This window comes from Artibeus jamaicensis, unplaced genomic scaffold (assembly GCF_021234435.1).
Source record: "Artibeus jamaicensis isolate MK-2021 breed Jamaican fruit bat unplaced genomic scaffold, CSHL_Jam_final contig_332, whole genome shotgun sequence".
Classification (NCBI taxonomy): domain Eukaryota; kingdom Metazoa; phylum Chordata; class Mammalia; order Chiroptera; family Phyllostomidae; genus Artibeus; species Artibeus jamaicensis.
The window spans coordinates 36,736,152-36,764,012 of record NW_026521788.1 but is presented as its reverse complement, the minus strand read 5'-3'; the positions used below and the strand labels follow the sequence as shown (position 1 = coordinate 36,764,012).

The window sequence follows — 27,861 nt, the reverse complement described above, 5'->3', positions numbered from 1 at the left end:
GATCAGATCGCCACTTTAGGCAGATGCCTGAAGATGGCAGATTGGACACTGATAGTCAATCATTTGCATGTACCTTGGCAAGGAGGGGGAAACAAGATCTACCACAGGCATCTTACTGGGGAGACAGATGGGCAGATGCCTTGAGCCTGGAAGCACTGGAAACATGCTGCCTGCCCACAACTACTTCCATCCAGGTGTGACTGCCTGGGTGCCATCACTTGTCACTCCTTAATGTGGCCTTATGTGACTTATCATATTGATATGTCATTCAATGATTTGAATTACTTATTGGTAGCCTAACAGAAGAGCTTATTTATTAAACATTGACTACATGCTGGATATATGTCTGTGATTTTTAATCTTCACCCATTCTGTTAGAAAGGTATGAATTAAGAAAAGGCTTGCCTCAGTTAGTGGTTACGGAATTTGTACATACATCAGAATTGCCTGGAGGGTGGTGAAAACACAAATTGCTCAGGGCTGCCCCAAAATTTCTGAGGCAATAGATCCAAGAATTTGCATTTCTCAAAAGGGTCCATATGGTGCTGATGTCATAGCCCTGACACCACACCTTGAGAGCTACTGGTCTACCTCAAACAGCCCAGCTGTCCGAGGTGGGATCCACACCCATGTCTGATTCCAAAACCTATATTGTTTTAGCTGATACAAATTGCTCCATGCTGTGTCCCAAATGAACCTTATGTTTACACATATCAGTGCCTTCTCTACCCCTTGGTTCTCCATCTGGCTCCTTCCACCCATTCTTCATGACTCAGCCTAATGTTTCCACTTCTAGGAAGTTTTTTTTTTTTTTTTCTGAAGGCATGGACTGCTCCTTCTCTGTGTTTCCAGGCTCCCCCATGCAGAATTCTGTTTTAGTCTCTTTCATGTTGTTTAGTTGCTTCTCTGACCATTCACTTATCCCTCTCTGTGGACCCCATGAGAGGGATAGTCCTTGCTTTATGTGCTGCTGAGCCTTACCTAGTAGTCATTCAGTGACTGTGGATGGAACAATTGGTTGAATTATTTCTGCCAGTTATTCATATACCTAAGGTTTATAGAAGCCCTACCTGTGATGAGCAGCTCTTCATATTTCTGGGGTAGAGGAAGCACTTTCTAGCAGTTGTTGCTGAAGAGACTAGTTTGCCAAAGATGCTAAATTAGGTGTGTGCTAGTGCAGCTTTCCCCAGGCTAGGCACCCTGGCTAGTTTCAAGGGTCATCCTATTTAATGGGAACATCTGTTTTCTGCTGCCTGCCAGTGTTGGCTTGGAGCCTGGGTGGTTGGCTGCCCTTGTTCTCCTTTATTCCTCCCCATGTGTCCCTTCCAAAACTGTGCACTCTGACAAGATGATGAGTGCTCCAGGATGGCAGCTTTGGTGTGTGAATAGTTGGGCTTTCCTGCTCAAACCTCCAAATAGCTTTTTATAGGTATATTCACTCTGAAATATGGTAGAACCCACTGTGTGCTGGGCACAGTGAGCTTGGAAATCTTTGAAAGAAAAAGTGTGCATTTGAGATAAGAGAGATCCCTCTACATAGACCAAACATTATGGGAGGTGATGGATAGAGTTGATTGGACTGAGCCATGAGATTGGCATAGCAGAGATGGGGGGAGTATTTTTTGGGTGGGAACACTGAGCTCTACTGAGACAAAAATGGAGGTAAAGCCATAGCATTTGGGCTGCCTGTTTGTCATCTAGAGATGTTCCCTGAACCTCTGGGCAGGAGCACAGTTGTGAATAAATACCAAGGGAAAGGAGGACATCTCCATTTCAAATGTGGGGATGAAACAGTAGTGCCATATCCCTTGGAAGTAATACATTTAATCCATACTCATGGGAACTGCAGTCATGTAGAGCAGTTCGGTATTTAGACTCAATTGTGTAATTCATCCTGATGTTTCCCATTCATCAAAGCCTTGTGTTTGTTTGTATTAATATAAGAAAAAATTAAAATGTGGGGGAAAGATCCCCCTCCTGTACAGGCAAATTACCATGGAGTTATAGCCCTTGGGACCCTTCAAGCAAAGCAACATCTTGCTTCAATTAGATGTAAATAATGAACAATAATTAGAAATAGTTCTTCATCAAATTTGTTATTTTATGTTTCCTTTCATTTGTGATGTATTGAAAGGAATACTGAACTCTGATTCTGGGCCACGTAGCAGGGTGTGAAAGATTGCTATGGAGTATGTCTTGAAAGCAAGAGGAAGTATTCATTGCTGGCTCCTCAGTGCATGTGCTGTGAAGGCTGGTGTCAGCCTGGGTCCATTGTTGCAGATGCAAAGATGGGCAGCTTCAGCTTCAGCCTTCCAAATTGTTAAAGTCTAATGGAGGGCATATACAGATAATAGTGCAGAATAATTGCTGCTAGTTACTGGACACTGAGTTTGCATCAGACACTTCTCTAAGAGCTGAATACACATAACCCCATTTAATCTCTACTGCAGCCCTCTGCTCTAGGCTTTCATTCATTTATTTATTTATTTGTTTGTTTGTTTATTCATTCATTCATTCATTCATTTATCTATATCTTTCTTAAGAAAAAATGTTATTATTGTTCAGGTTCAGTTAGCTGTCTCCATTTCCCCCCAACCACTGCCCACCCTCCCTACCCATCCTCACCTCCCATTTGACTTTGTCCAGGGGTCCTTTATATGTGCTCCTTGATGACCCTTCCCCATTTTCCCTTGTTAATCCCTCCCCCTCCCCTCTGGTTACTGTCAGTTTGTTTTTTGTTTCAATGTCTCTGGTTATATTTTGCTCATTTGTTTTGTTGATTAGGTTCCACTTATAGGTGAGGTCATGTGGTATTTGTCTTTTAGAGCCTATACTTTCAGGGAGCATTTCTATAGTTTGTTACTCTAACTTTATTTTTAAAAGATTTGAAAACTGAGGTGCAGAGTTTAGCTAAATGCCCAGGCCGTCAAGTATTTAGTGATGGTGGTTGGGAAGGAAGGCCTGTTGTTGGACTCCAGAGTCCTTGCTTGACCCCATCCTGGTGTGCCACACTCTGAAGTCAGGGAGATCATGCTGTCCTAGAGCCATGCAAAATCTAGGGATGGCACCGGGAGGTGAGGGGTAGCCATGGCTTCCCATGGGAAGAGGTGGCAGCTGGATCATCAAGAGGTTTGTAGAAGTGTGTGCTGTGGATGAATGAGATAAAGGTATTCCAGGCAGAGGGAACCCATGGCCTGGTGCCATAGATGGGGACTGTGTGGGAGTTCTCATTTCAATATTGACTATGGAGCTGTGTGTAAGGTGAGCAACAGCTGCAGATGAGACCAGGGATGGAGGGTTTTGAAGATCATGCTGAGGAGATTAGATTTCCTTGGAACAATGACTCAGTGAGAAGTGGGGATGATATTCTGGTTGATAAAAAAAAAGAAGATACCAATTTACAGAAGAGAAATAAGCAAAGAGCAGTCAGATTGAAGCCTGGAGTAAGAGCCTGCCTCACCACTGAGCTTTTTGTTTTTTGAAATTCTGTTCTTTGTGTGAACATTCTCTCAACACACTGAGCCAGGTACTGCTTATCTTGGGGCAAGTAAGAACTTTGTGCCTATTGGTCCTTTCTGGTGTGACTCCATCTCTTACACCAGAGGGCTCTCCTCCTCCTCCTATTCCTCTGCCATGGGCTCTTGGGCTGTTTCTGGGCTTTTCTGATACACCCCTTCCTTCAATGTGTACCTGGCCTGAGTTACCTGCTTCTCCTCCATGTACAACAAACCCAAGGCCCTCAGAAATGTCTTGTTTTTTATCTTTGCCATCTTTTAAGTAGTGGTCAACACAAAAAAATCAAGTGATCTCATATAAAAACCCGGATTTATTTCTTTATTGACAAACAAATAGGTGGGAAATGCCCCAAAGCTGACAATAGGTTAGAACTCCAGAAGAGCTGTGAGCTTTGGGGGCACGTCTCTTAATTGGTAGAGTCTCTGCATGTGTGTCTGACCCATTTCAGCACTCAGGGTCAGAGAGCAGTCACTGTCATCACTCTTGCAATCATGTGTTTCTTTCCTGTGCTTCAGGTGTTTGAGTTGAGGCTGTCAGTATCCAGCCTCTCGTGTTGCCCTGACTCTCACTTTGTGATTGTCTGTCTATATGTTTCTGCAGCTAGACTGTAAGCTCCTTGAGAGTAGGAATCATGTCTTATTTATCCTTTGATCCTCTGAACTTAGCACAGGACCTGGTTTTAGGCATGGATAACTTTACTGAATTAATGTATGCTGAGGAAACATAACTTTGATAAAATAAGGCCTTGGCAAGTCACACTCTGGGCTGAGGGATCTGTGCTGCTGGGGATTAAGTGTGAGGAATGTGGGCCATGGGTCATAACTTGGCTCAGATCTCAGGAGGGCCTTGCAGCCCATTGTATCCCTTCAGTGGCAGCCTAGGACCATGGCTCACAACTTTTTTGCATTTCAGGACATTCCAGGACCTGTCCAAACAAGTGGAGATGTCTTATGGCACCGTCCGGGACTCTGCTGTGTATGAGTACTTCCGAGCCAAGGGTACCAACCCCCTGGAGCAGGACAGTACATTTGCTGAGCTCTGGAGGACCATCAGCAAGAATGGAGGGGCTGACAACTGTGTGTCCAGTCCTTCAGAAGGCATCAGGAAGGTAGGTGGGAGCTGGCCACCTGGGCACCTGGGCATTTGTTGCTGTGATAGGTGCTGTGGGCATGGTCATCCCCAAGGTGGGAATCTTCTTTGAATAGCCTTGTTACCTGAAGAGTCAACCATCTTCAGCAGGTCAGATAGGCATTTCTCCCTGGCCTGTGAGTGTCAAGTGAAGATGCACACCTATTCTTTAGGTAGGTGCACATTTTTGGCAACAGAAGTGGAAGAAGCAGCCCATTAGGTACCACATGATTGGTTTTCAAGGGGTCAGTGAAGCACAGGCTGATTAAGCTTGAGACAAGAACCCCCTTCCTTGTGGGCTGATAGGATGGTGTCCCAGGGGTACCTTCCTACCCCACATGAGAACACTCAGCAAAAGAAAAAGAAGAGGGCCAGGGAAGAGGTGGGGGAAGTGAAACAAGGTTCAGGAGAGGGTGCTACACTGTGGGTCTCTGCTGTGGAGACGGGGTGTGCTTGGAAGATGGTGGTAAGGGCATCAAGCTCAGGATTGAGGCTGTGCTTGGAGAGGATAGGTTTGGAAGAAGCCAGGAGAGAGGGAGGGTGGAGAGAAGTCATTACCTTCTTCAGCACTCAGAATTTGCTTATTTATTTCAGTTAATTTTCACTATGAACTGAATTGATTATTGTTACCCCATTATACAGATGAGAATCAGAGACACTGGGTCACCATCCTGTTAGGGCCCAACTCCAGAGGTTTCAGGCTGAGGTGTTTGGTATTTCTCCACCATATGCTGTGGAGATCAGTGAGGAGGAAGAGAATGGGATGAAGGAAGGTGTCATAGCATGCCACTGATGGTGGCATCCTTTGTCCAGTGATCCTCACATTCAGTGGCTACTGTCCATGTAGCCATTAGTGAACAAGGTGAGAAAGATCTGCCCTCATGCCCAGCACCACTGCCTCTCTGAACAGGGTGGTTGTCCAGGGTGCCTCAGCTCCCCTCCCTTCTGTTCCCTTTCCACCTGCCTATACCTTCTGTGGCACCTTCCACACACAGTCATGTGCATTTCCTCTCATGTACATACACTTAGACAGACTCACATACACTCACACACATGATCTTACACACACACGGACCCCTGTCCAGCCTGCCTCAGTTATCCATGTCTGTGGAACCATCTCATAGGTTCTCACACACTCTCCCACATACTCACACATCTATGCACACACACACCTGGGTTCCATATCCTCTGCTGCTTGGGGATCACTTGACCTGACTGCAGAAGGCAATGGATATAAAAGGACAGTCTTAGGAATGCTTCAGGGCCACCAGGGTCCACCACCCTGCTCTCCATGATGACAAGGGTCCTCAGCAATCTTCCAGCCCTCCCAGGAGAACCCCAAGGAGACCCAGAGAGAGAGGCAGAGACAGAGTCCTGCTTCAGAAGCAGTGCTCATTCTGGCTGAGCATGTCCTCTGTCCAGGGGAGAGACAGGACAGCTGGTGGCAGTGCCTGGGTATATTGAGAGCCCCATGGGCATGTGTCCTCACACTGCAGTTAGCTCAAGATGGCTTCTAGTCCCTGAGCCTCTTTGAACAGCAGAAAGTGTCTGGGTTCTGGAGCCTGACACATCTGAGTGGGAGTCCCAGTTCCATGGTTCACCAGCTGTGTGAACTGGAGCACCACTCTTCTTGTCTGGAAACCCTCAGAGTTGAGAGAGGCCTGGGCAACTATGGGCTTTCTTTCAGTGCTTAAAACATGTAAAAGTTCACATTATGATAGAGTTTGAATGTTTACATTTAATCAAGTAATTCCCTAGCAAATATGATAAAGTACAATATAAATGTTGCTATTCCCATGCTTACAAGATTTATTAAAACCTCTTCATTTTTAGTGCGCTACATAGGATGGCACTCTGACCTCAAGCCATTGGTCTTCTTTCACCCCTGAAAGGGAATCTTTGTGGCTGTAGGTGACCTCATTTGGAGATAATGAATACAAAGTTGATTTAAGGCTTTTCATTAATTTAAGTCCTGGATCAAATGGCCTTAGAGTTCCTCGTGTCTGCTTTCTTTGTCTCTCGTAGAGAGCCAATACTCCTGTCCACACAGGAGGCTTATGAAGATTCATTGCAATGATGTTATAAAAAGCACTTGTTATAAAAGAAAAGATAGCTACTTTTGACTTATTAAACTTATATTCACTACAAAACACTTTAAAAATAGAAAATCAAGTAACACATTGGCAGGAGATATTTACGGTGCATAAAACCTGTATAAGATTAATATCAAGATTATATGAAGAACTTTTACAAATCAATAAGAAAAGTTCAAACGATTTAGTGGAAAAATGGGCAAAAGATTTACAAGGCCTTTTACAGAAGTGACAATGCATATGGCCAATAATTACCTGAAGAGATATTCAAAATCATTAGTGATTCAGGAAATGCAAATTGAGACCATAAAGATATTTCATTTTACACCAATTAGACTCAAATAAGAGGTGGTGGAAAGGATGGGAATAACAGGTGGTCAATTGCTGGTGGGAGTGTACTCAGTATAACCACTTTACAAACTGGTTTGTCATTCTCTTATAAAACGGAGTGTTTGTGTACCCTATGATCTGACAATTCTACTCCTATGTATTCATCCCAAATAAACTTCCATATGCATTCCAGAGACAAGAAAGGCCACAGTAGCATTGCTTATGGAGCCAAAACCCTGGAAATAATCCAAGTGAGCATTAACAAGGTAAAAAATATATAACCTGGAATGAAATGAATCCACTCTAGCTTCATGTAATACTATGGATGAATCTTAGCAGAATAATAATGAGTAAAGAAAAGGCATTAGATGCAATTTCATATGGGTCATATAATAATAACTTACAACACAATACCCTTACAAATATATGAGACTCATACATACATTCATACTAATGACAAAACACAAGATTCATGATAGTAGTTACTGCAGGGGTGGGGCAGACCCACAGGGTGGGGAGAAAAGCCTATTGATGGATATAAGTCAAGTTCAGTGTAGGCTTTAGATTCAGGGATTTTTTTGAAACAAAGCATTTCTCATTATAATAAATAATAAATGAGTTAATTAAAAAAATTGGCCATTCCTGGACAAAAGGACGGGTGTCTGGAACCAAAAACTGTGATCAGTCCCATTCTGTGCACCAACCTACTCTTTGAAATAAATAAGTCCAGACCAAGGCAGGCCAAGTCTGGCTCTCACATGCCAGCTCCTTCTCTCCTTGCAGGCTCCCTGTGCTGCCTACTCCTCCTGGCGTATGTCACAAGGGCAGACACCACTATTAAACCCTCTCGGAGGTGGTAAATCCGGATACGGGTCATCAGAGAAATGTCTCTTTGTCACTCTTCTTACCCTTTGTCTGTTGCTGACAATTAGAAATCATCCACCTCCTGGTGATATTTAGGGTCCTACTCATCAATAAAACAATTTTAAGAAAAATAAATAATGGAAGATGTAAGTATAGGACTCCTTACAAATGCCTACAGTTTCATGGTGTCGAACCTACTTTTTTTTCTTCAATACATGGGATATGTTACTTTTATGAAAACTTCATTTTATAACTCCCAACCTGGCTTTGGGGTCACAAATCTTTCTCTTGCATTTGGATCTTTAAGGAGAAAAAGTGGATTTCCAGCAGCAGACAAATGTTAAGGGTTTTATAACTAGTGTCATAAAAGTGAGTTTATAGTATTGTCTCAAAGTGGAGTGCACTGCATTTTTTTACTGGGAGGAGAGCTCAGATTCACTCCCAGATTCTCCTTCTCATGACTGTTTGGATGGCTACTGCACCTAAATGCTTTTCTGAAACTCTTCCCATCCCTGGCCCCTGCAGTGCTACCCCTCACCCCAGGCCATGGCTTCAGAAACCTTGTGAATCCTGGGCTTCGGCAGACTAGGCTGGCAATGGCCATGTCCCAAATGAGAGTCATGTTTTGAACCCAGGCACTATAAGGAAAAATCCAGCATGTTGGGAAATATGGGCCCAATTCTGATAGTCAGGGACAAGTGGCTTCTCTAAATCCTGAACAGAGCCTGCTTCTGTGCAGAGCAGGCCATCTGTGAAGGTGAGGAGGGGATGCTCTTGAGGGGCGTTGCAGGAAACTTCTGCAAGGGGAAGATGACCCCCTTCTAACTTTCAGTTCTTTCTTGGTGACTCTGCTCCATTTCTGGAGAGTGCTTGGTAGTGAAACAATGTCTAATTGTAGCTAAAGTTAAGCTTAGTATGGAGTGTAACCTTAGAGAGATGCTACTGTTTTTTCATTGGCAGTGCTGTTTTTAATGACGACACCAATTTAGGTGGGAAAGTGCTTAGCAAGAGGTGATCACTCTTCCACCGAATCAGAACTGAAGGAAGGAGTTATGAGTGTCATGATTGCTCTACCACTGTGACCCGCTCTCTCTGCCACTGTCCTCCCAGACAAGGAAGGGCAGCTCTTTCTGGGCTCTGCTGAAGAGAGCAGGAAGGAATTTGGAAGTAGAGGGAAGTTTCATTTATTTATTAAGAGCCTACAACATACATATTTTTCAACAAACCTCCCTGGCACCTAGTAAATCTCAATGAATACTGGATTATCCCTGAGCGAGGCATCTGTTTGCTGTCTCACTGAGTAGAGTCACATAAATTGGGGAGGAAGTTAGTGCTGTCAATTAGCTGGTTATCCCCCATGGCTTCTCTGATGGAAGGGACAAGAGAAATATCTTTGGGTCCCTTTTAGGCTTATCTCTGGATAGCCATTTCTAAGAGAAGACCGTTTGGTCTTCAGAGAGAAGGGAGAGGCTGCCTTCATTCTTCTTAGTTGCCTGTACCTGTTAGACTTGAGGAAAGAGTAAACCAAGGGCTGGCATACTACCATCCAAAGGCCAAGTCTGGCCCAGCACCTGTTGTTGTAAATAGTTTTATTGGAATACAGCCATACCCATCCATTCCCATAACGCCCACGATGCTTTCCTGCTACTTTGGCAGACCTGAGCAGTTGTGGCAGAGATCATGAAGTCCCCAAAGTCTAAAATAGTTTATTTCCTGACTCTTTACAGAAAAATTTGAGGAGTGGGTGGTCCAGGAATACTGGCCCTGGGTCTATATCCTCTAATAGCACATGGGCACATGCAGCAGCACATCATACAGCTCGATACCACCTAATAGCATGTTGGCATGCTAGTGGTGTATCATCTAGCTCTACGCCACTGAGTAGTGTATAGGCTCTGCCCACAGACTGTCCTTTCGTGTCCTATTCAGGTCTAACTTTGTTGGCCCAGAAGCTTCCCCCTCACTGAACCAGCACCCAGCTTTATTCCTGCCTGGCCTAGTCTCTCCCCGGAATCTATTGAGCAGGTTCTATGTCCCTGGCACTGTGCCAGATGATGTACGTACATTCTTCCTTTCATCCAGAACAAAACTTCTTTAATATTATCTCCAGCATGTAGAAGTGGGACCTGAACCTCAGAGAGATTAAGTGGCTGCTGAAGGACATATAAATAGGAGTGAACCATGGCACAGCCCATCAGAGTCTTACTCCAGCCTGCCCCTTCCCAGGGAGCCACATCCCCATTTCTATACCTCAGCAGGTCTCCAACCCATGCATAATCTTTACTTACACCTTTATTTCCCTTCCTCTTTTACATCAGAATAGTAAGATATATGCCTGGCTCTCATTTTTAAAAGTTTGCTATGTATCATAGCAAAGGTTTTTTAAGTTTTTGATTTTATCTTTTGATTTTCAAGCTATTAAAATATCAATTAGAAAAAAATCTGAGATGCAGAATTGAACTGGCGAGTGGTTCAAATTTATATGATAATAACTTTGTTACATGAAATCAGACTATAATATTGTCAGTGGGTTTTTATTTTCTCTAGCTTATCAACTCTATCAAGTAACATCCAGCATAACACAATTTCTCTGCAGTGCAAGGGCTAACCTAGACTGCCAATTTATTAAGCCTTTTCATAAATCAGATCTAATATTTAATAACATTGTCAAATGGAATACAGTGTTAATAGTTTAAATGTCAGTCTTCACAGCTCATTGAGCTCTTTAAATAAATAGACAAATAGTTCATTTCAGACCCTGAAGCCAGGGATAGTATTTTTCAGAGGGAAGTAGCTTTTGAGTCCAGCAGTTGTAACAGAAGGTAGTTTTTTCCACTCAGTAAATACCTCTGAGGTCATAAAGTACAAATACAAATGCAGGGAGAAAATGTGCTAGCAAATCTTATTTATTTCCACACTGATCCAATGCTTGCCCTGGCAGCAGCTTTTGGGTGGGTATTGCCCATTGGCACCTGCATTTGTTCCTTCCCTTCGCTCTTTGCTCTGTAGTGAGGGCTGCTCTTACTGTGCACACTCCCTGTGGAGTGTTAGGGACCATGCCCTGTGGAAGAGAGAGTGATCCCAGGAGGACCCTACCTTCCATGCAAGGATCAGGAACTTCATGCCCCACAGTGCTCTCCATTTGGAGGGAGCGAGGTAAGGAAGCATCCTGGTTCCACAGCATGCTGGGAGTTCTACTGAGGTGGAGGAAGAAGCTTTCGTGGATGGTACCCCTTGCATTTTGGGGATTATCAGGAGGGTTTGGCCAAGTTGATGAAAGGGGTCCTTAATACAGGTCTGATAGTCTAGAAAATGGACTGATACAAACTAGACAGCCTTGTGCAGTGGAAAGCAGTAAGGGGCTATGGGCCTTGCAGTCATGCTCTAAGACATATATTTTGTCCTTTCTCTGTTTCTACATCAGTTCAGATCAGGGATTCTATATGCCTCCTTCTTTCTCATGTAGAATAATAATTTATCTTGATGTCTTCCGTACTTGCTGAAAAGGCACTTATATCCATTTTATAAGTCAGCTAGACTCTTCTCTTTATTCATTCATTTATTCACTAATTTACCCATTCAAGAAATGTAGTTTGAATAGCTTCTATGTAGGAGTTTGGTATTTAAGTTCCAATTTCAACCTAATTTAATCCATGGCTTTGGTCAAGTGAATTCAGCCCTTTGAGCTATCTCTGTATGTACATTCAAACTAAAATGTTTGCATAAGACTTGTGAGTTTACCAATGCATAAAGTAGGCAGTGTGGATTGTAGTACAAGGCCAACATTCAGTGGATGTCAGCAAACTGTTTTAGTACCTGCTCTGTATTATGAAAAGAAGATAATAAAAGTATAAAGGAAAATATTGCTTTTTTAAGAGGTATATTTTAAATACAATAAATGCACATATATTCTTTATCTCTTGGGTTAAGACAAGTGTATATAACAATGTAATCACCAATCAAAACAAGATACAGAAGGTGATTTCCATCACCTTGAAAAAAGTTTTCTCAAGTCGCTTTCTAGATATCTCTTCCTATTCCCAGAAGCAACCACTTATATATTTCTAGTGCTACAGATTAAGTTTACCTGTTCTTGTAATTCAGATAAATAGGATAATATAAAATATGCATATTTATGTTTAGTTTTCTTTCACCCAACAAAATCTCTATGAGATTTATCTATGTAGTTGTGGATGTCAGTACTTAGTTATTTTTTCCCTTTGAGTAGTATAGTATTTGATTGTATGAACAAACCTCTATTTGTTTTTTTATTCTCCAATTAACATACATTTCAGTTGCTGATAACTTATGGCTATTATGAATAAGACAGTATGATAATTTTTGCGTGTCTCTTGTGGAGATACATTTTCATTTCTCTTTGCTAAGTCTAATATGAACGAGTAGAACTCCCAGGTGTATGAGGAACTGCTTCACCACCTCCAGTGTGGTTACTCTATTTCACACTCCCACTAGTAATAACCTACTTAGGCACTTATAAGTTTCATTTGCTGGACATCCTAGCCAACATTTAGTGTTGTCAGTGTCTTTGACTATATAATTCAATAATATCTGCTATGAAGGCTATCTCATGGTTTTGATTAGCATTCCTTTGGTGACTAATAATGTCCAGCTTTCTTTCATGTGCTCACTGGCCTTCCACATAGTTTCTTTCATGAATTGTGTGCTCAAGTCTTTTGTTAATTTTTACTGGGAAATTCCTGTTTTCACTGTTGATTTAAATGAGTTTTTTAAAATATATTTTATGGATATAGGTCTTTGATGAAATATAAGTAATGCAATTATAATTCCCAGTTTGTAATTTGCCTATTTATTTTCCTAATGCTCTTGTTTGAGGAGAAGAAAATTTTAATTTTGATAAAAACCTATGTATTAAATTTTTATTTATGGTTAATACTTTTTTGTGACATGTCTAAGAAAGTTGAAAGTTTTCTTCTAGAAGTTTTTACATTATGTATATGTTGCATCTAAAATTTGGTTTGTGTATGGAATAAAGAAGTGGTTCAGGTTCACTTTTTCTTTTCCATACATATATCCAATTCACTGACCTTGCACCAGTTATTAAATAAACATATATTCACTTAACAAGTAGACTAGCTGCCTTGATTAAAAATCAACAGGCAGTATATGTGTTAGTCTATTTCTGGATTCTCTATTATGTTCCATTGATTTATGTATCTATTCCTATATCAATACAAAAATGTCTTGATCACTGTAGCTTTATAATTATTCCTTAATTCTATCCCTTAAATTAGGTATTATAGGTTTTCCAACTTCTTTTTTTATAGAATTTGGACAATTTTAGATTTTTTGCATTTTCATTTAAGCTTTAGAATTGTTTCATCAATTTCTTTAACAAAACTTGAGATTTTGATAGCTATTATATTGAATCAATAGATCATTTTGGGAAAACTGATATCTTCACAACACTGAGTGTTCTAATCCACAGACATAGTTTTTCCTTTCAAAACACCAACTTTGACATTATTGATTTTATCTGTTTTTATATTTTATTGATTTCAGCTTCTTTGTTTTTTTTTATTTCTCCTATTTACTCTGATTTTAATTTGTTTGTACCTCCTCTAGCTTCTTAAGGTTGAAACTTTAGATATTGCTTTTATTCTTGTTTTCTTCCCTAATCTAAGTATTTAAAGCTATAAATTTCCCTCCATGCACTGTTTTAGTTGACTCCGATGGAGCTTTATGTGTTGCCTTTTCATTATCATTCGCTCTAAATGCAAAGCATCAGACTTAGTCATTTTCTTCAAGGTATCTCTACTGAGTTCTGAAGGACAGCAAATGATTGTGACTTCATGTGGAGGAGGCTTCTGGAACAGAGAACTGGGATTTATTCTGCTTAGTGAGGTTGAGAAAAGCTTTCTAAGGTAGTCTTATCATGCACAAGCATTTTGCAATCCAAATGCCAAATTTCTTTTCAGTTTTGAAGATACCATTGTGAGAATGTGGGAGAAAGCTGGCAAACAAGAAATAAAATACAGAGGAAAATAAGGGAAACCAGAGAGAAAGAAACAGTTGCCTGCCACGTGAGGAAAACGCACTTTTAATTTTAATAAATGTGTAGATTTCTTGTAGGGGATTACAGGGAGTAGGATTTTCTCTGCTTGACAGTCACTGTTTACAGAGCCCCTTCTTGGGTTTCAGGCTTAGGGCCAGGTGTTTTGGCTACTTAACATGCCTGAGCCTTTTTTACATGCTTTAACTCTGGTCCAACCCAATTCCAAGTGCACTAAGGTTAAATAGCCCCTCATCTATGTCAACATTTAAAATAATAATAGATTTTTAGAGAAAATTTTAGGTTACACATTTATTATAATTTAAATTTAATATGCTATCAATATAAGAAGTTTAGTTAAGGGGAAAATGGGGGAGGGATTTGGAGGAACAAATAGGAAGGAGAGGGGGGGGGGGGGTTAATATTCCTAAAAATAAGTAGAAAAGAACCAACCAAACATGTTTTTTTCCTACCACCTAAATAAAGTACTAAGAATTTTTGTTTTTGTGTAGTCTTTTCTGAATGTTTTCAAAAATTGTAAAAAATATAATGTTATAAAAATATAACTTGTTCTGCCTTTTTCTAACACCATTGTAAAACTTTATAAAAATCATGTTAGTGGTGAATTGATATTTCATCCAATAGATATAAAATAATTTATTTAAGCATTTCCCTCTCAATTGTCATTTGGTCTGATAGTTGCCTTTCATCTGTGCCCTGACCTAGAAATAGAACTGGCCACCTTTCACTCTGTGGGACAATGCCCAACCAAGCCACACCAGAAAGAGCTTCAGGTCAAATTTTTAAAAGTAAAATTATGATATCAAAAGAGTATATAAACATATTCCACACAGCAACATTTTTACCGATATGTCCCCTAGAGCAAGGAATATAAAGGAAAGAATAAACAAATGGGATCTCATCAAAATAAAAAGCTTCTGCATGGCTAAAGAAAACAGTATTAAATTAAAAAGACAACCAACTGTATGGGAAAACATATTTGCCAATGATACCTCAGACAAAGGTTTAATCTCCAAAATATACAAAGAACTTACAGGACTCCACTCTAAGAAGACAACTAACCCAATTAAAAAATGGGAAAATGACTTGAACAGACACTTCTCCAAAGAGGACATACAGAATATCCAGAGACACATGAAGAGATGCTCAATATCATTAGCTATCAGAGAGATGCAAATTAAAACCACAATGAGATACCACTTTACACCAGTCAGGATGGCTATCATAAACAAAGCAACAAACAACAAATGTTGGAGAGGTTGTGGGGAAAAGGGGTCCTCAGTTCACTGTTGGTGGGATTGCAGACTGCTACAACCATTATGGAAAACAGTATGGAATTTTCTCAGAAAAATAAAAATCTACCTGCCTTTTGACCCAGCAATTCCACTGCTAGGATTATATCCCAAGAATCCTAAAACATCAGTATCAATGAACCTATGCACCACAACGTTCATAGCAGCACAATTCACAATAGCCAAGAGATGGAAGCAACCTAGGTGCCCGTCAGTAAATGAATGGATCAAAAAATTGTGGTACATATACACAATGGAATTCTATGCAGCAGAGAGAAAGAAGGAGCTACTACCCTTTGCAACAACAGGGATGGAACTGGAAAGCATTATGCTGAGTGAAATAAGCCAGGCATTGAAAGACAAATACCATATGATCTCACCTTTAACAGGAAGCTAAACAACAAAACAAACAAGCAAACAGAATAAAAACAAAGACACTGAAACAGAGAACAAGTGGGCAGTGACCAGAGGGGGTAGGGAAGGGAATTTAAGGGGGAAAAGGGGGAGGGTTTTTGAGGAGCAAGTGTAAAAGACACAGGGATGAGGACTGGGGGGGAAGAAGTGGGAGGGCGGTGGGGAGATGGGGCAGGGGGGGCTGGGATGGGAGAAATAGACAAAAAACTGTACTTGAAAAATAACTAAATAATATTAAAAAAATAAAAAATAAAAATAAAAAATTATATAAACATATATACTGCATATATGTTTATATACTTTATATATAAACATATATAAAGCTCTTGACAAAATATTCCTGAGAATTGCCGTAAGTAGGGCTGTGAATTAATTTTATTGTTATCTTTGGGATCAAAAGAATACTCAGGTTTCAGTGTTTCTTGTTTTTTAAAAAAATCAAATCCTATAGATTTTTTAGACTTTTTTAAATAAATTGTTTTTTTTTTTTACTTTTCCCATATCCTTTATTGTGACTTTTCCTTTCCTTCCTCTTTATACAAATGCATATATACATATATATTTTTGCCATATTTTGCTTTATTATTCTGGAGACTGGAGTTCAGAAGAAGTCACTTTTATTTCAACTCATTTTTTTATTGGCCCACATTCAACATTGCCATCAGTGATCCATGAATTTTAGTGGGTATAAGGAAATTGAGTAAGGTCACAGTTCGGTATCTTTATTTAATACTCAAAATTGATGCACATAGACCCCTTTGGCAAATGTGTATTTCTACAGTGATTTACTATATGAAATATTGTGTCTTTTATCCAGTCATTTATTTCATCAACTCATTTATTAGTGTTGAGCTCAGTTAATATGTAAGAGAGTACTTGATCCTTTCCTCCTAACACAGAATTGTTGTAGGTCAAAATGAAAACAAAGACTGACTTTGGATAGTATGTTATTTCAGAAAAAAAAATATTTGTTGTTTTCTTTTTTATTACTTTACTGAGAGCCCTTCCCTCCTTTGGGGCCCTGGGTCAATGTTTGGACAATAATTTAATCATAATGGCCACCAATAGAGAGGCTGGGAATGGATTGAGTGCGGTATTTTCTCCCATCCATTAGATCAGTTGTGCTTCAACACAGCCCACTTATAAATGAGGAAACTAAAGTTTGAGGAGAGCAAGAGACTTCTTTTCTTTCTTTTTTTAAAATATATTTTATTGATTAAGCCATTACAGTTCTATTTTCCCCTTCATTCCCCTCCACCCTGCACACCCCTCCCCCACCATTCCCCCCCTTTAGTTTATGACCATGTGTCTAAAGTTCTTTGGATTCTATATTTCCCATACTATTCTTGCCCTCCCCCTATCCATTTTCTACCTACCATCTATGCTACTTATTTTCTGTACCTTCTCCCCCCTTCTCCTCCTCCCACTCCCCTGTTGCTAACCCTCCATGTGATCTTCATTTCTATGGTTCTGCTCCTGATCTAGCTGTCCTCTTAGTTTGCTTTTGTTTTAGGTGTGGTTGTTAATAACTGTGAGTTTGCTGTCCTTTCACTGTTCATCTTTTTTATCTTCTTTTTCTTAGGTAAGTCCCTTTAACATTTCATATAATAAGGGCTTGGTGATGATGAACTCCTTGAATTTGATCTTATCTGAGAAGCACTTTATCCATCCTTCCGTTCTATATGAAAGCTTTGCTGGATAGATCAATCTTGAATGTAGGTCTTTGGATTTCATGACTTGGAATACTTCTTTCCGGCCCCTTCTTGCCTGTAAGAAGTCTTCTTTTGAGAAGTCCGTTGACAGTCTGATGGGAACGCCTTTGTAGGTGACTGTTCCCTTATCTCTTGCTGCTTCTAGGATTCTCTCCTTCATTTTAATCTTGGCTAATGTAATTATGCTGTGCCTTGGTGTGTTCCTTCTTGGGTCCAACTTCTTTGGGACTCTCTGAGCTTCCTGGATTTCCTGGAAGTCTATTTCCTTTGCCAGATTGGGGAAATTCTCCTTTATTATTTGTTCAAATAAGTTTTCCACTCATGGCTGTTACTCTTCCCCTTCTGGTATCCCTATAATTTGGATGTTGGAACGTTTAAAGATGTCCTGGAGGTTCCTAAGCCTTTCCTCATTTTTTTGAATTCTTGTTTCTTCATCCTTTTCTGTTTGGTCATTTTTTTTCTCTTTCTGGTCTACTCCTTTGATTTGAGTCCCAGTTTCCTTTCCATTACTGTTGGTTCCCTGTGCATTTCCATTAATTTCAATTAGTTTAGCCTTCATATGTTTCTCTAATTTGTGACTATAATCAACCAGTTCTGTGAGCATCCTGATCACCAGTGTTTTGAACTGTGCATCTGAAAGTTTAGCTATTTCTTCATTGCTTAGATTTATCGGCTCTGGGGCTCTGAGTTGTTCTTGAGCCATGTTTTGATCTGTTTGTGCCTGTTATGTACAAGGAGGTGTTCACCAGGGCGGGGCTACCCAGGTCACTGGTTTGTGATGCTATATGTGGGGGGCGGGTCAGAGAGAGGCCACCCAGGTCACTGGTTTGTGATGCTGTATGTGGGGGCGGGGTCAGAGAGGGACAATGGAGGTCCCCTCTGCTACTTTCCACCACTGGGGCCTGCAGGGTCTGTCTCACTGCTTGCTCCTTCACTGGTTTATCTGCGCTCGAATGTGTGACCATGGTCAGCCCTCAGTGAGTCCACTGTCTTGCGCCCTCAGTGGGTCTGCCCAATACTCCACACCTGGGATCCGCCCACGGCTGCCTGCTCACCTGGGTTGCACGACTGGGTCGGTCCAGTGGATCTTTTCTGCCCGGCCTCACTCTGCTGCTGGCTCTGCCTCTCTTACCAGTTTGGCTGAAGGGTTTCTTGTTGTCAGACTTTCATATATTTCAATTTTCTGTGGTTTGGCTGCGTTTCTGTTGCTAAAACTTTGTTGTTTTTAAACTTGGTTGTGTGAGAAGGCTCAGTGCTTCCACCTACACCTCCATCTTGGCAGAAGTCCTCCAGAGACTGCTAGCAAGAGACTTCTGAAAATCAAGCTTTAGTCAGTACTGGACCCAAGGTTTGAACTCAGTGTTTTTGTTACATCAGCACCTGTGGTATTGGCTTGTGAGACTCAGCAAAAATGGAGGAGATACATGATCGAAGAGGAGCTTTAGCCCCCTCCTGCCAATCACTGTGTGTTCTGTTCACAGGAGGGAAAGTTGAGTTCCTTTCTCTCTCTGCACATTTGTACACCTTGATGTGTGCTGCATGGCATACCGTTTCCTTCCTTTGTTGGCCAAGGTGGTTTCTGGTTATCTTTCTAGTCTTAACCAAAGCATTCACACTTCCTGTGTTCCACCTGAAGTTCCTCCATTCTCTGCACAGGGCCAGGGGCTTTCCTAAGACACTGTGCAGCCTAGAGTACAACTTGATCAGATGTAACTATATCCTCAGTGTCCTGCTCTGTCACATTCCTCACTCAAAGCCTCCCTGGGGCCTGACCTGTCCCTTATTAATTTGTCTGTGTCCAGGGCCTAGAACAGAGGTAGCCACAGGGGCAAAGCACTTGGACATCCAAAGCCTTCTATCCTTAAAAAAAACAAACAAAATAAATGTTCAGTGAGTAAGAGATGAGAATGTGCAGAAATGTAGCTGTGTGCAGAAATGCATCCATGTGCAATCTTTCTTCATTGTGAATGAGTAGGATGCTGGCACCCAGTTTCAGGGAGAGCAAGGAGTGAGGAAGAAAAGGGAGGGCAGGGGGGCCTAGTCATTTTCCTGAAGCAGGATTCCATACAATGGACTACAATGGACTTACAATACTCTGCTGTGTAACTCTGTTTGGTGCTGATTGGTTTGGGATAATACAGTCCAAAGAATAAGGAAAGTCCCCACTGTGACTCCCTTATTAAATTGGTTTGCTTTGAGTTTCGAGCATTGCCAAGCAAATCTTGTTATGAATTCTTCAGTTACTTTCTTTAGCAATTTTTATAATTTGGTAGGGAAAGCTTTGGACTCAAACCAATATCTGTGCCATCGTGTTCACTTTGATTATTTTCAAACTCCTTCTTAGAAAAATAGGAGGATGTTCACTCCTCTTAAATATGACTTTATTTTTCAGATTTCCTCTGCCCTGTAATTTACTCCATACCCAAGTCTAGTATGCTTCACCTTAGTGCTGACTATAAATGTGAGCTGATTTTACCTTATTTGTTCCCCTGAGTTTTATTGACTTTGGGCTTTGTGACTTAAGTTTTTACATTTTGAACTGAATTGTTTATTTTATTAAATTAAAATCAAGGAGTGATTGCTTATGAAAACAATTTTGATTTATCATATCAGCTAGTTTCTTGGAAATTTTTTAGCTTTTATAGTTAGTATATTTTATTCTTGTTACATATTTTTGTTTGTTCAGGCGCAAAAAGAGAGAAAGAGGGAAGGGAAATAACATTTATAGAGCATTATCATATGTATTTTATCTTCACCAGGGTATTTTATGATATTTCTCTTTTGAAAATAAGGCATGCAGAACTCAAAAAGGTAAAAAAAAACTTGCTAAATAAAAAAGAAATTGCCCAAAGATGATCAGACTCTTTCTACCATGCCTGTGTTTATTATTATTTCTAATATTATTACCATCACCATTGTCATCATCAGTAATGTTGAGTAGGAGTCATGGTCTCAACTGGCATAGGTAGCTCTCAGAGTTTCTTTACTCTCCAGCATACATGTATTAAGATTGTCTTTGAACCCTATGTTTTAACATTTGTGTGTGCGCGCGCACGTGTGTGTGCATGAGACAGAGAGAGAGGGGAGAGATGAAGAGGGAGAGCGAAAAGTAAGAGATATGAAGCAAATTAACTTGAATCAGGAAGAGCAGAGAGAACAGTAAAAGCATGCCTCCCAAGGATAAGGTAAAGAAAACAGAAATGGTGAAGAAATGGCGAGGGCAGAGTGAATTGGGTATATCTACTGTTTTAAGGCTCTCCACATGGAGGAGGTCTTGGACCTGTTCTGTAAGACCCTGATCTCAGACCTCAGTTAGGTATACATAAGGTATTGAGGGGCGATCACAACACTTTGTAGTAAGTGTTTGTAATCCCTGGGATATATGGCAGGTTTCTATTAAGGCAGTGCCCCTGGCAGGCCCCTCTGGTAGCAAGTCTTTCTGATTCTTTGACTTTAAAAAGCTGTACATCCTGACAGTATAGCTAAGAGCTTTCTCTGTGAGCAATGGGAATCCATTAGGATCTTTTTAGGCAGAACATGACCTCTTTTGTAGCTCCTCAAAGTGCTTTAAGGCTATTGTGTGAATTCTTACTCTCAAGGCTGACATCTTAGCAAAGGCCATAAGGGGATACTTAGCCACAAGTGGGGTTACAGAATGAGACTCTTCAACATAAAGCGACGAGGATGGTCTCTCAACACACTAAGGGGTAATCTTTAATATTAATTGTGATCACATGCAGTTTTACTACTTCTCTCTCCTTCCAGTTTTATAGTTTGAATTGTGAGTTTCCAACAACCCTTTATAGCTAAAAAACAAACACTGGGAGGAAAGTCACCATGGCTTCAGGTTACAGTTTCATGGGTTTTGTTTGAGCTTTGTCTCAATGAAGTAAAATGCCCAGTTAAGACAACTTAATGTACTGAATAGTATGGGATTGAATTAACAAGAACTGGGTTTTGTTCTTGCAATTTATCTTTTGCCAGAGATGAAATGTTGGGCAAGTTAACTATTGAACAGTCATATGAAAAATAGGAATAATGGTACTGGGTCTTCCCAGAGTTATGATAAAGATTATAGGTGATGTTAAAAGGATTGCTGCAATGCCTTAAAGAGCATATTTTAAAACAGGAGTTCTAGAAGCATGGCCCTTCAACTAGCAGCCTCAGCATTATCTAGGAATGTTCTAGAAATGAAATTCTTAGGCCCCACTTTAGACCTAATGAATGCAAAGCTGGGTATGGGAGCAAGGGTTGGGGGAAGTTAGTAATCTGTACTTGAACTTGCCCCCCAGGTGATTCTCATCCCCTCTTAAGTTTGAGAACATAAACTTGAATGAATGTGCTTAATGTTATGTTTGTTGTTGTATTAGTACTTGATTTGTTCTGGAATCATAGAAAGTGACTCCTAGCCAGAGGCTGAAGGTACCTATTGATTCTGTTTTTGAGGGTCACCTCTGGAGGAGCAAGGAGAAAGGACAAGGGTAGGGGGCAGAACCAGAGGGGCAAACAGGACATATTCAATTCAACTCACTTTGATTCAAAGTCCAGGATTTTCAGATTTTAGTATATATCCCTTCTATTCTTCACTAATCATTATATACATATTTATTCAGCACCAACTGTATGCCAGATGTCATGCTTGGACAGTGAAAGGATGTGAATGGTCTAGAGACTTAAAAGCTACTATGTGTGTGCATGTGCACAGGGAGTATCTGCACAGCCTTATCCCTGCGCTTGTTTATGGGATGTTTGACCACATGGATGCCTATCCTCTATTCATGTATTCTTAGGTTGTTTCCCTTCTCTAGGATGACATTTTTCATTCGGTATTATTTTCTCTTTGTAATCTACTTTATATCTAGGCAACCCAATTTACTCTTTCTCTTAGATCATTTTTAATCTTTTCCATGGAATACTTCAGACTAGAATGCTGTTTATCATGGTCTTTGAACACTTTTAAATTTTGACAAATCATTGAAAATCAGTGTGTTCCTTTGCCCTACTGATGGTGTGCAATTTCAGACTTCAAGGAAAGAGACATTGATTCTTCCCAATTAGGGCTTTTCCTTTTCCTTTATACCAAACCCACTCCTTCTCCCTTGGAAATATGAGAAACCATCTCCCACTGAGACAATACTCAGTTTACTAAGTAAGACTGTTTCTTCCCAGAGTGCCAGATGCCCCGAAAAAGAATGCAGTCACAAAGCTTTTGTGAGGTCAGGTGCTGGAGGCAGATGTCATTAGCAAAAGCTTGGCTAGCATTCAGCAGCAGGAGAGAGAAAAACCAGCAGTGTAACAGAAGCAATTTCTTGGGGAGTCTGTATGGCTCTTCCAGGACACCGTTGTTGAACTTCTTATGTGTGAGGAAGACCATTTGTATTCAAGTAGATATGGGCAGATATTCAAGCTCTGCCAGTAGCTGATTCTGTGATCTTGGACAGAGCCCATCCTTTCAGAGCCTTGATTCCCTTGAAAAATGGATATGATTTGTACCATGGAAGTTTGTCCTGAACTTACTAAAAAGAGAGTGCATGGGAAAGCATCAAGTAGAGGGCTCTGTGGGAAGAAGACATCATTGTGACTTTCCTTTAATATTTGTTCTCAATAGCCTTGGTATCTCAACTCTATGATTTATCCTCCTGTATTTAGTGCTCTAACCCAAGACCCTTGAGACATAATACTAAACATGTTCTCAAAAAAAGACCAGAGATTAATTGATACTGTGGTGTATATCCTTGGTTCTCAACTTTAACACACATCAGGATCACCTGGAGAGATTATTAAAACATAGATTTTTGGGCCACACACTTCCAGAGTCTTATTCAGTGGGTCTGATATGGAGCCCGAGAAAAGTTCTCTTGATGGTCCAGGGAAGACAATTAGATAACCACTGGTATAGAGGATGTTAAAGCTGAAGAAGACCTTAAGGACTTTCTGGACTGTTTTCCATTTATATAAATTGGTAGTGAGTCAGTAACTGGGCCAGGACTATGGCCCAGTCTAATAATCTTTCTAATTTACCAGGCTCATGAGTGAAGACAAGTTCAAGTATTATTTTCCCCAAAGCAATTGCATTTTAATGAGGATCCAACCCTTAAGCTATAAGGATGATGCTGGTAATGATTATCATGATCATGAGAATAGTGTCTTTTTTTAACTCTTTTGTTATTGTTCAATTACAGTTGTCCCCCATTCTCCCCCATTTCTCTCCCCTGCCTACCCCTACTCCCACAGTATCCTACACTGAATGTGGAATGTAGGATAGTATCTTATTGTTTGAGTTTCTTCAGTGCATCAGATATTTGCCATGCTATCTCTTTCTGTGATGAGCCAGTGAGGACTTGCTCTTCCTGAGTTCCAGATGAAATCTCTTAGGTTCAGAGAGTTCAAGCGCCTGGCCAAGGACACTAGGGGAAAGGCCCGGTTTACCCATCTCCAGACCCTTGCTCTTGCCAACATACCGTGCAATGCTGTCTATCAAGTGGAGTTGAAGACTTTATAAAGAAAGTTAAGAAATCTCCCTGGCTGGTGTAGCTCAGTGGATTGAGCACAGGCCTGTGAACCACATGATTTCGGTTCGATTCCCAGTCAGGGCACATGCCTGGGTTGCAGGCCAGTTCCGGGCACAGGACTCACAAGAGGAAACCACACATCACACATTGGTGTTTTTCTCCTTCTCTCCTTCCCTTCCTCTCTAAAGATAAATAAATAAAATCTTTTAAAAAGAAAGAAAGAAAGTTAAGAAATCAAAGATACGGTACTGTAAGAATAAGGACATTGGTGGTATGAGAAATTACTTGTTAACCTCTCTAGCCCTTGCTGTGCTCCTCACTATTGACTGTATTTCTCTGGAACATGGGGATACCAGAATTAGACAGGAAACTATTTGCAAAAATTGTTTTGCAAATAGTGTCTGGCCATCAGGAGCACTGCTGCTGTAGCCTTAGCACATCTTCATTATCTAGGTCTTCTGGCCTAGGTAATGGATACCCTCCCTGGAACCACCATGATGGGTTTCTTATGGCCACACACATACACACACACACACACAGCATCCATCCTACCAGATGGCCTTGCTTTCCATTTGGTTGTGTTATCTCATTGCCCAGCTCTATTCCATTTACTCTGATTTGAAGCCAGAAGCCAAATTGACTTTGTATCCTGTGGACACTTGAAGAAAGCAGCCATTATACAATTGTGGTAGAGCTCAGATGCCATCTGGCCCTCCCATGAGCCTGGCGGTGTGCCTGTTCTTGCTGGTCCAGGGACTGATCCAGGTAAAGGGTGGCAGATTTCCCTAGAGATTCCTGAGGTGGGCTATGAATATGTCTGAGGGTCTGCTGTTGGTCTGCCCTACATTTTTTGTCATTTTGGACAGTGTTTCTATTATTTTGAAAGGCCAGAGAAAGATAGGCTCTTATCTCCAGCTAAAGGTCTGCATTTCCTGAACCCTTTGTGGCTCTCCATGTGCTTTGTACCTACATTCACTTCGCTGCTGCTTCCCTGGGGGCTGTGGGCTTATACTCACATATGTACAAATGGACATTCCCAAGCACACACATGCACACATTTACACACACTTACACAAATGCATGCATTCATGTGCACAGATTCTCCTGTGTACACTGACACATATACTATCCACACACTCTCACAGAGTGGTTTCTGACTTGGTCAAGGTGTAGGAAAAACAGCTGACAGATTGATCTGAGTCAAGCAAGGACCATAGGAAAGAGAAGAAGATAGAAATTGTGTTGAGCCCTCATTATGTGCCATCCAAAGTCTTTGCATGTGCCATGCAAAGACAAGATGCTGTCTTGCATCTTGTTAATTTTTTGCTCAGAATAATCCTCTAGAAAACGACTATAGGCCCTCAAAACTTGAGGCTCACCAAAGAGCTTAGATGTGGAGTAAGTGTGTCTTCACCCAGAATCCTGCCATTTTCACCACACTGTGCTCAAGGAACAAGGCTGAATCACTAACATTACCTTCTTGGTAAGCTGCAATCAGAACAAATGCCTGTGGAGCTTCAGAAAACATGGGCAACACTGGGTCATGAGAAAAATCAACAGAAATCACTTGTGATGGCATCACCCAAATATGAGTGTTTGGTGCTTGGTTTTGAGTCTTCATAAACAAAATTTTTACATAGTGATTTAAAAAGGATATCACAGTATAAATATTCTGTTGTAAGAGATCTTTTACACTAAACAGTATAATACTAGTTATCATTTATTTAGCACTTAGCATATGCTTCAAGGCCCTACATATGTCGCATTTATTGATAAGTATAATGCTCATCAGAATTCTGTGAGGGATGCACCATTTTCCATCCAGTGGAGCCAAGGCCTGGAGATGGTGAGCAACTTGCCTGCACTCACACAGACAGCAAGCAGTGGGGTTGGAATTTGAATTCACACAGTTGAAGTTCAGAGCCCAGGCTGGCTCTCCTTTACCATGAACAGTTGTTTCCCTTAGCAATAAATGCTCTTTTAAAACACAACAGTAACATAATACTCCATCATCTAATGCTGTCATTTACCTGGATAATTCTCAGTTGTTAAGCATTCAGATTGTTTCTAATTTTTGCTAGTTTAAACAGTGTTGCCCTGAAACTTTTTGCACCAGCATCTTTTCAGAAACTGAACAATTCCTTGGACTAAATCCCTAGGAGTAGAATTGCTACATATACACATTTTAAAAGCATTTGATTCTCCCTTCCAAATTGCTATTCCAGGAATACATGCAAGTCCAAAGTCCTGCTAGCAACTGTAAAATCATCCTTTTCTCCACAGAAAACCTGGGTTTGTTTTATTTTGTGATTTGGCACAGTGCATGTACAGGTATAACTATAACCAACGTGCAGGCTGTATGTGGCAGTGTGTTACCATTTCATAAATATGACCAGAGGAGCAGAATTATGGGATGCTCCAAAGGGTCAAGCCCAGCTTTGTTGGTGTGAGGGTTGGATAAGAAGTAGTGGGCCTGCCGCTGGGTGGTGAAAGCACAGGAGAGTTCATCAGGTTTCTAAGAGTCCCTAGTACCCTGATGACCCCATCCAAAGATGGCACAGCACCCCCTTCCCCGTCCTCCCTCATCTGGTGTTTCAGCAGCTCCATGAACCACCTTTGTCTGTGAAGCTGGAAAAAGACAGTCATTACCATTCTAGTATGTCTTGTCACCAGCAGCATTCCCCTGGGATGTACTCAGAGTACAGAGACACTGAGAGCAATTTCCCTGCCTGTCCCCCATGAGTCCCAGTAGGGCAGAGGGGAGAGCACAGGCTTTTCTGCAAGCAGATGGACCTCAGGATGACCTGGCTCTGCCACTCACTATCTGGATTTATTTGGGAGAAATTACTTTATTTTTCTGAGTCTCAGTTACTTCATCTCTAAAATGGGATTCACATTCTGCCCTTTGGAAGTATATAGTTGTTGGAAAAGGAATCAGGTTTCTTGAGGCCCCAGCACCCAGCAGGCCCCCCATACCTACCCTGTACCTGGCACTGCAGACACCTGATTTCCTTCTGTACTTCTTTTCTTAGCATTTGTGTTTGGTGTTGGCAGTATCAGCATTCTTGTTTTGGGAACAATATGGTTGCTTACTCCTTCCAAAAGCAGTTAGGATGGAGTACATGAACATAATGAAGTTCTTGCCTTGAAGGCTGCTGTCTCCAAAAGTTTGTGCTCCAAGTGAGTTCTGATCAGGACGGAATCAGTTGTGCAATGAAAGGCCATGCAATCTCATTTTATTACCAATGTGGAGCAGCAGAATGAGTCATAGAATATCCAGCCCACTTATGGCTGGGTTTGTGGTACTCAATCTTCCTCCAGCCAGTATTACAGGCTGATTGTGTTCCCCTAATGTTAGGGAGGATGCTCCAAGCACTGGGGCCAGTCTCATGGTCTCAGTACCTTTCCATTTGTCGCACTGTAGTGTGTGGGTAGACTGGGGATGGCATGGACTTCAGGGAAGGGCTTGGGTCCTGTTTGCTAAGACACTTGCTGGGAGATTAGCCAGGGGTGACCTGTCTACCTGCTTCTGTCCTGACATCCTGGAGATGGATGCCCAGGTGCCCTTGACTTTCTCTAATGTTAACACTGTTCTTTTCTCCTTTCTCTAAAGTCCTCATATCTGTTCTTTTTGTGTGTGTGTGAACCAAGTGCCTTTTGTTTTCTTGTATTCTTCTTTATTTTTTTTTAAAGGAAAGGGGAGAGTGAAATGATGCAAAATGTTTAGATGCAGGTCAGGCAGGCAAAGGATGCTTTCCCAACTATTCAGGTGTTGTTGGGGAGCCAGTGCTCTGGGAAATGGGAGTGCTCTGCCAGGCTTTTGTGTTCTGTGGATAGGCAAGGGCACCTCTAGGCACCAAGGGCACACCAGGAGATGAAGATCGGCTTTGGTGTCTATATAGTATGCGATAGCATAGATGGTATAACAAGGTTAAAGAAGACATTTTA

General features: G+C 41.1%; 1 protein-coding gene and 1 pseudogene across 3 annotated transcripts in view; both read left to right on the top strand.

Moving 5' to 3' along the window:
- GRID1 (glutamate ionotropic receptor delta type subunit 1) overlaps positions 1–27,861 on the top strand; it is a 780,146-nt gene that overhangs the window by 728,489 nt on the left and 23,796 nt on the right. For all 3 annotated transcript variants that reach the window (XM_053663815.1, XM_053663813.1, XM_053663814.1), the window contains one exon: positions 4,429–4,624. In XM_053663815.1, the coding sequence (XP_053519790.1) occupies positions 4,429–4,624 (196 nt within the window). The remainder of the gene's footprint in view (positions 1–4,428; positions 4,625–27,861) is intronic.
- LOC119050124 (uncharacterized) lies at positions 2,825–2,939 on the top strand (annotated as a pseudogene).